At 58.7% G+C, this 8,366-nt stretch overlaps 1 protein-coding gene across 2 annotated transcripts; it reads right to left on the bottom strand.

The window, feature by feature from the left end:
* Positions 1–1,578: 1,578 nt before the first annotated feature.
* Positions 1,579–5,151, bottom strand: RTP5 (receptor transporter protein 5 (putative)). 2 transcript variants are annotated; one of them, XM_081051609.1, is made up of 2 exons: positions 4,969–5,151; positions 1,579–3,132 (listed from the first exon to the last, which is right to left on the bottom strand). In XM_081051609.1, the coding sequence occupies exons 1-2, from the start codon at positions 5,115–5,117 to the stop codon at positions 1,833–1,835; spliced, it is 1,449 nt and encodes a 482-aa protein (XP_080907735.1). In that variant the 5' UTR covers positions 5,118–5,151; the 3' UTR covers positions 1,579–1,832. The 2 variants fall into 2 exon arrangements, with proteins under 2 accessions (XP_080907735.1, XP_080907736.1); XM_081051610.1 differs by lacking the exon at positions 4,969–5,151 and adding an exon at positions 4,198–4,911.
* Positions 5,152–8,366: the final 3,215 nt, after the last annotated feature.

The following is an 8,366-nucleotide window of genomic DNA, read 5'->3' as shown; positions in this document are numbered from 1 at the left end:
GGGGCGGGGACCTGCCTTGGCCAGCAAGGGATTCAAAGATCTGCCCTGGCTACCACCCACAGTGACCCAGCCCCTTTCTGATGAGAGCTTTGAGACTTCCTAGAACTTTCTAGAAGTTTCTACCCTTGCTGATGAGAACGTCTGTCCTACAGGATCTATATGTTTCCGAATCAAAGTCAAGTTGTCCTCTGACTTTTCAACTAAGAGAAAAGGTGCTAATAAAGCTTTCTAGGTGGGTTTCCAGAGCCCCCTGAGGGGCCTTGGGCAAAGGGATCTGGCCCCTGCAGGGCCTGGGTTCTGAATGACACGCTGTCAGCTAGGTCACGTCCTGCCCCCGGGCCCGGCCTGGAAGTCTGCCCTGGAGACAGGTTGGGCCCAGGCCTTGAAAGTCAGGTCGAGCCTCCCCACCCTTCCGTCCCTCCTGGAGGAGAAGAGAGGTGCACCTGCTGTGTCCACTGTGCATCTCCGGGAGAACAGGGAATCGCATTCTTCTCCCTTCTCTAGGAGATTTACCAAAAGCCGGGAACTTGTTCCCACTTTTAGTCCCCACAACTTTGGCTGAACAGTATTTGCGTGTAAAATGGGCCTGCCTTTAACCCTTTTAGAGACTTTTCAGACAGTCAGTATGTCTATTATTAATTCAGTGCCCAGAAGTAGTTATTGTACGTATTTAGATCAGCCCGACCTGGTCATCCAGACCACGCGGGCTCCCGGGTGGGCTCCCGGGTGGGCTCCCGGGTGGGCTCGGGCGCCCGGTCCCCTGCAGGGGAGGCCCGGCTGCCCCTGGTGCCTCGGCCCGGGAGGCTGCGAAGGTCGAGGGTCGGGGACCTTCCCCGAAGGTCGAGGGTCGGGGGTCGGGAGCCCAACGCGGACTGTGCGCCTGCGCCTGCGGCAGGTCGGCGGAGCGCGCGGAACTCACTTTCCTTCTTAGTGGGGAATTCTAATTCTACCAAATTAATTCCTAAGGAGCGAAACGGAATTGAATTATTCATTGACGCTGATGGAAACGCTCATGACGTGCGCCTTTGGGTTTAAGGAAACCGCCCGATTCAACACTTAGGCGGCGGCGGCGACCGACCCCCCTGGCAGGGCTGCGCGTCCGGGCAGCGGCCACTCGGGGGCGCGCGGGGGCCTCTCAGGCGGGGGCGGGGGGTGGGGGGCCAGGACGCCCCGTGCGACCCGCAGGTGGCAGGACCAGCAGCCCCCACCGCACTCCCCCCCCACCCAGCCCAGGTGCCACTGGCTGCGGTGCCCCCAACCGGAGGGGCTGCCGGGCTGGAGCTCCCCAGCGCCATGCTGCGTCCTGCTGGGCCGGGACATGGCAGGTGGCAGGTGGCCTGTTCCGGAAAACACCATGGGCAGCACAGGGAGGGTGATTCCCACCTCAGCGGCAGGGGTTGATCTGGGTGTCCTGTCCCATCACACGTGCGGGGATGCAGAAGCCATCCAGGGGAAGCCGTGCTGGCTTGCTTGCGGTCCCTGCAGGGCCACCATGTCCCTGCCACCCTCCCACTTAGCACGCAGTTTCCTCTCAGGTGGTGGCTTCAGCTCAGCCCAGGAGTGCTGTATGGTTTTCTCTTTTAAATTTTTACTTTATTGGAGTGTAAGTCTCACAAACACGCCTGAACACCAGGGACAGCTGGGGGAATAATCTCACGTGGATGTCTGCAGTCTCCTCAGGAGAGCGGACACAGAAGCGAGGGGTGGGAGCAGAGGCCTCCGCTCAGGGAGGGCGGGGCAGTCTTGCCAGTGGGGACAGGCAGGCCGCGTGCACCTCCGTGTGGGCGGCCCTGCGATTGTGGGGCATGGGAACCACAGAGGGAGGGTCACCCTCACAGTCGCTGCTGGGAGTTGTCGGGGCTGAAGGTGCACAGGTATATTACCCAGAGAATGAAGGCCGCCATGCACACCCAGATCCAAACCTCCTCATAGGGGTCCAAGGACGGCCCCCAGCAGGAACCCTGCTCCCGGTGGGCCCTTGGGCGCCTGTGTCTCCTGCTCCTGCAGCAGCCACTGGCATGCAGGCCCCCCCGCTTTATGATGCTGAGCACCGACAGGGGGATGGTCAGGGAGCCCTTGCACGTGGAGCTGGGGCTGGGCTCTGGTCTCACCCGCATGAGGCCACTGCCACCCTGTCCCCAGTGCCCATCAGTGAAGATGAAGGGGAAGGTGAGGGAGCCGTTGACGTCAGAGGGGTAGCCCGGGCCTGGGATGACGTGGGCTAAGGACGAGGGGAAGGTGAGGGAGCCATCACCGTCTTCTGTGAGGCCAATGATATAGGACACAGGCAGGACGTCCTCTCCAGCTGGTCGGCCGCTGCTGCCGGGGACTGTGCCTGGACCCTTCCTGTGCGTGCCAGCCGGGCAGGACACAGAGCCGTGGCCTTTGTAGATGAAGCCTGTGACCTGGAAGGGCTTGATGCTGCTCAGCAGGCGGCCTTTGCCGTGGCGGACGGGGGCCTTGATGTCCACCAGGGCGCCCCTGCCCGTTGGGGTGGCTGTGACGCTGGCGGGCAGGGTGATGGAACCCCTGCCTATGATACGCGGTCCCCGGGCACCCTGTCCAGGCCCTAGAAGTCCCCGGTCACTGCGCGTGCGCACGAGGGAGAAGGGGACGGTGACAATGTCAATGTCCTCGCTGAAGAACTGGTTGCCCTCAGAGAGGGGGCTTCTGATGACGTCGGGCATGGCAGGGGGCATGGTGCTGCAGCTGCGGGTGCGGCCCCGGGCACGGTGGACCACAGGGCCACTGCCACACACAGAGTCCTGGCTAGGGCTGCAGCTCCTAACTTCGGGCCCCCAAGCAGGGTCTGGGGGCTTCTGGAAGAAGCAGACCCCCAGCTCGCAGGCCTCACACTGGTCCCCAAAGCAGATCTCGGGACACTGGTCGGAGCTGAGGCCCTCACGGTAGCAGTTGTGCAGGACGAACAGGACCAGCTTGTGCAGGAAGAGCCGCACGTTCAGCAGGCTTACCTGGCAGTGTCCCCGGGCGTCCCGCGGGCACACCTGACAGTCCTGGCCCCACACACGCATCTTCACCAGCCCCAGGTGGCTGTCCTCGTCCCACCACACATGGAAGAGGATGTGCACATGGGCTGAGGACCAGCCCCACTGGCAGCGGCCGCACTGGAGCCTGGGAAGAACAGAGGCAGCAGTGAGAGGAGGGGACGGGGCGGCCGTGCTCCCTGGTGCCCCACGCCGCTCGGGGGCAGAGTGGGGCCTTTGCCTGCACCCCATAATCTGAGAAGCAAATGCCTGTTTGGTACCAAAGCGCACTGGGTGGCCAAGCCTGGCTTGACACACGTGAGGGCTCGCTCTGCACTTGCTTGGGGCTGCGAGCTACTGCATTTCTGTCATATTATGACTTGGAGCTTCAGTACTTGAGGAAATGTCAGCAAAAAACAAAGACAGGCCTGTGGATACCAGTGAGAGGACAAAAAGAAGGCATCTGTGGAGGACAGACAGGCAGGGCTGAGGAAAGGGCCATGGGGCCTCAGAGGAGGCAGCCCACCCCAGGGAGGGAAGGTGACAGGAAGTAAAACCAGGGGGCAGGGGCCTGGCTGATGGGGACGGATTAGGGGGTTCGGTGATGGGAACAATGCAGCAGACAGACAAGCATAGAGACGGTGGAGGGGTGGGGGTTCCTGGAGGATGGCGTGTGTCCTGGGCCCTCTAGCTCTGACCGTGTGAACTGGGGAGCCGCACTCCACCCCTGCGTGGAAGAGGACCAGCTGCTCGGGTCAGCGAGTACATGGTGAAAGTGCTGGTGCCCCAGGCCATCTGAGGCTGCCTGTCCCAGGGCCGGGCAGGTGGGGCCTCTTTGCAAGACCCTCAGGTCACAGACGAGCGACCCCTGAGTGGCACATGCATGCAGGCATGGGAACCCACATGCGTGGGAAGGCTCCAAATGTTCCCAGGAAGCCCTGCGGGTCTGTCCTTGGAACTTTCCGTGACTATGGCATGGCTCTGCCTCTGCGCCAGCCTGCAGCCACAAGTGGCCGGGGAGACTGCGTGTACGTGGAGAGTGCCCTGAGGACCAAACAACCAACCATGTTGAGATTTCATTACTGAGCACTTCACGAGCCACATGTGCCGGAGGGCTGGGTAGGAGAATGTAGGTTTGTGTTTGTGACCGTCCCACCAGCTGGTGTTTCCACTGAAAACTGAAAACCTGCTTGGCAGTGTCCCCCGTCCTCACCTGCCATTTAGAGCCGTTCTTCACTTTGGCTGTGGGAACAGCCAGGTGTTTAAAGTGCTTCTCAGACCTGAGAAAGCCAGCATTCCACGGCAATCAGGCCTGCTTCCCTGCTGCGCCACCTCTCCAGCTCTCCTTGAGGACTGGGTGCCTGGCTAGGTGGGGCTCTGCAGGTCTGGGTCCTCCCCCTGTACTGACAGCCGTCGTCATGACAATGACCACAGTGATGAGGAAGATACAGGCTCACATAGTGACGCACGGCCACCAGGACTTCCAAACAGCCTCCCACTCTGCCTGTGACCCAGGCGGGGCCCAGCTCCCCCTTTTCTAGGGCTGTGCCCCTCAGTGCACCTCTCAGCTTCCGGTCCCTCAGGCCAGCTGCAGTGTAGAACTGGGCGGTGGCCGCAGGCCCCTGCCCGTCCCTTGCTCACGTCAGCGCTGCCATGGAGACCAGGAGATGCGCAGTAAGCTGATGGAGCCCTCCTGACTGGGTGACTATATCACCCCCCAGCCCCCAACTGGCAAGGCCCCACCCGGGCTCCCGGGTCTAGCACTGCCAGGCAGGGTCTCTGCCTGCCACTGAAAGGGATTGCAAGCACCCAGCCACCCACCTGTTGGGGGACAAGACCAGGCCGGACACATGCCCCTCCCCACATGCCCAAGTGCACCCAGCCTGGCCTTGGCACTCAGGCCCAGCCTAGGGCCAGTGGTCAAGCAACCTTCAGCTCCTCGCCACCCCCAGGACCCAGCAAGAGGCCCCACCCTCCACCGCACCTTGAAAGCCCCCTCAGCCGGTACTGGAAACCTCCGCCACCCACAGGCCCGAAGGCCAGGTTCTCGTCAGGGACCAGCTCCCAGGTGTCCTCCGGCCTACTCTTCATCAGCTGGGCCAACGTGCGGGCCCACACGTGCCCCCCGTCCATGCTGGCGCTGGGCCGCAGTGCGGACTGAGGCTGGCCAGCTCTGGCTGGCGGACGCCTCTGCAGCCCCACCCGCCCATTGCTGCCTTGACAACCGTCAGTCTCCATGGCAACCGGTTTGTCTCAGAGAAAGGAGAAACAGGCCTCTTTTTCTTATCCTTTTTTAATATTTTTCATGACGCAAGCAATCCATTTTCTTTAGGACAAATGAGAAGCAAACAGATAAATGACAAGGAGAAACAATCCAAGGCGATGACATTGCGGGGCAGCCGGTCACCCAGAGACTGTCGCGATGCTGCACGTGCACATGCAGATAGATATTCGTGTGCTTTTATCACAAACAGGAAACCATGCTAAATATGTCACTAGAAGCCTGTTGTTTCCCTCCACACCGTGCCCTGGACAATGCCCCATGCTCTCCCCTTCAGCATCTGGTGTCTTATGGCCCGTGGCTCTACCTTGTCTGTCCTGCCTGTTCCCAAGCTGCTCAGTGATGGTTCTCAGCTGTCACAAACAAGGCTGTGAAGAACTTTAACTTTATGTGTCATTGCAAATTTTCAAACTTTTTATTGGCTAGAAATGTACGTCATTTAAGTAAAAATGCCTAAAACATACATGCACAGCTTCATGAACTTTTATAAAGTCTGAGGTCGGCACCTGAAAGAAGCCAGCCTCCAAAAGCTCTCTGTGTGTTCTTTCCCACCAAGGCACTGCCACCCGCCCAGTGTGCGCCCCAAGCAGCTGCAAGGGAGTCCGGACAATGCTTTCTGTGCACACGTGTCTGGCTTCTCCCGTTGTTTTGGGGGTCTTGTGTGTGAGTTTCAAGAGCGTGCATAGCAGCAGTTTGTCAGGTGCAATGAGAAGAAGTGAATTGAGGAAAGAATGACCAAAGTTCAAGCAGAGTGGGGAGGAGCCTGACCCCTGGACCACAAGGGAAGGAAGATGCACAAAGAAGCCCACCTTTGGATGCCCGTGGTTGAGGAAGCACCCTCAGGACAAGGGCCACACAGAGGCATGGCTGTCAAACCTATTCAAGCTGCCATGCTGAGTGAGCAGGCTTCTCCACGTGACTGTTGACAGGCAGTCAAATGGGACCAAAGCCATAAAACACCCACTCAGCATTGGTGTTGCCCAGTGAGGCTGACAAGTACCTGCAGTTCCCAACACCCCGCAAGGACTTGTCCCCCAGCATCATCCACAATGGCCCAGACGTGGTGAGAGCACACTCTCCAGGCGATTCGGCAGACTCTCCTGGGAGACAGCCAGAGCGAATCAGGGGAGTACCCCTCCCCCGACACAGGCCCTTGCCACATCTGTGTGCCTGGGGCCCCACCCTCCCCATGGGCGCATGGAAGCGCTCACTGCAGCCAGCCACCCTTCTCGTCCACAGGGACAGATTGTGTGCTGTGTCCCTAGCTGAGGGCCACGACGCCTGCTGGCCAATGGTTTGCAGGTTCTACAACCACAGCCTCCACCCCTCCTGACAGGTGACAGGCTGAGAACCAGGCCCCTCTGTGCCTTTTCTGCAGCCTGCAGAGTCCTAAGTTAGTTGCCCTTCATTCAGCTCTTCAATTCACCAGTCTGAGCCAGCCACCCGCTCTGGCTAACGTCCCAGGGGCTCCTCCCTCTCGTGCCACCTTGTCGTGGAGTGACTACTGTTCCATTCTCATTCTCCCACAAGTTTGGGTGCCACACTCTCTGTTTCTATTATTTTGCTGGCAGCCATAGAAATTCCAACACACAAATTTAGGATAACCATCACCTGAAGTAAATCAAGACCTTCTGAAGGACAGAAGCGGGGCTCTGCCCTGGCCTCTGTGCTCCTCCTCGTGGACTCCAGACAGCGTGCGCCAGCCCTTCCCACCATGCTGTCCACGTTGCCATGACTCTGTCTCTCTAACATGCATACTGTAACCCGTCTCTCTAACCTGCTGTCACATGGGGTGGTCTGCTGGGTCTCTGGTCCCGCTCCCCACATAAGAACACAGGACATGGTGAGGCCAAAAAGGAACACCCACGGAGCCATAAGTAGGGGAGTCAGACCACTATATTCTCTCTGGCGGCTGGGTTGGAGACACAGGAAGCAGGAGCCACACAATCCACAACCCGCCATCCACTGTCTCTGCCAACAAACCTCACTTGCTGCCTGCAATCCGCCCCTCTGCAATCCGTAATCCACACTCCGCCACGCCATGCCACTACACCACCACTTTGCTAGCTTAGCCACTGCAGTTATATCAGTGGCTAATGGCTAACCGGTAACAGCCGATGGCCAACTAGTCACAGCTGTTGACCATCTACTACCTGAGCCAGCACCCTCCATGTGAGGCCAAGAGCCTGGAAACTACTCTCTGGGGCTCTGTCCCCACACCTTCACACTCTAACTTGTCTGTCTAACCAGCATAATTTATAACCCGTCTCTCTAAGTTGCACACTCTAACCCCTCTCTATAACCTGCTACTCTAACCCGTCTCTCTAACCTGCACACTGAATAATTTCTTCTCATTTTTCTACCAGTTCATCAGTTCTCCCCTGACCTTTGTCTAGTCTGTAGCTAATTCTGTCAAGTGAGCTGATGTGCTTACCATATTTTTCATTGCTGACATTTTTTTAAAAAAAGAACTTTATTGGGGAACAGTGTGTACTTCCACCGATTTTTTTCCAAGTCAAGTTGTCCTTTCAGTCTTAGTTGTGGAGGGCGCAGCTCAGCTCCAGGTCCAGTTGCCCTAGTTGCAGGGGGCACAGCACACCATCCCTTGTGGGAGTCGAACTGGCAACCTTGTGGTTGAGAGGACGCGCTCCAACCAACTGAGCCATCTGGGAGGCAGCTCAGCTCAAGGTGCCGTGTTCAATCTTAGATGCAGGGGGCGCAGCCCACCATCCCTTGTGGGAGTCGAGGAGTGGAAGTGGCAACCTTGTGGTTGCCACTGGCCCATGTGGGAACAGAACGGGCAGCCTTCGGCGTTAGGAGAGCGGAGCTCCGACCTCCTGAGCCCCCGGGCCGGCCGGCCCCCTGACACTTCTTTTGGCTCTTTCTACCATGTGGCATCTTTGCCTTGCAGCTAAGTGTGACAGCAAGATACAAGGTATGTGCTTCCAAGAAAGTTCCAGGATGAGACCAGATAGCTGGGCATCATCCGACTCTTTCCACTCCACTTTCACCTTCTTTTGGTCCACAGTGCAGAGATAATGGCCAGCCCTCCAGCAGCCATCTCAGACCATGGGGTCACCTTGCTGAAGGAGCAGAAAGGT

The sequence above is a fragment of the Rhinolophus hipposideros genome, assembly GCF_964194185.1.
Source record: "Rhinolophus hipposideros genome assembly, chromosome: 6".
Taxonomy (NCBI): domain Eukaryota; kingdom Metazoa; phylum Chordata; class Mammalia; order Chiroptera; family Rhinolophidae; genus Rhinolophus; species Rhinolophus hipposideros.
Note: the sequence above shows the minus strand (reverse complement) of the source record. Positions and strands in the feature narration are given on the sequence as shown.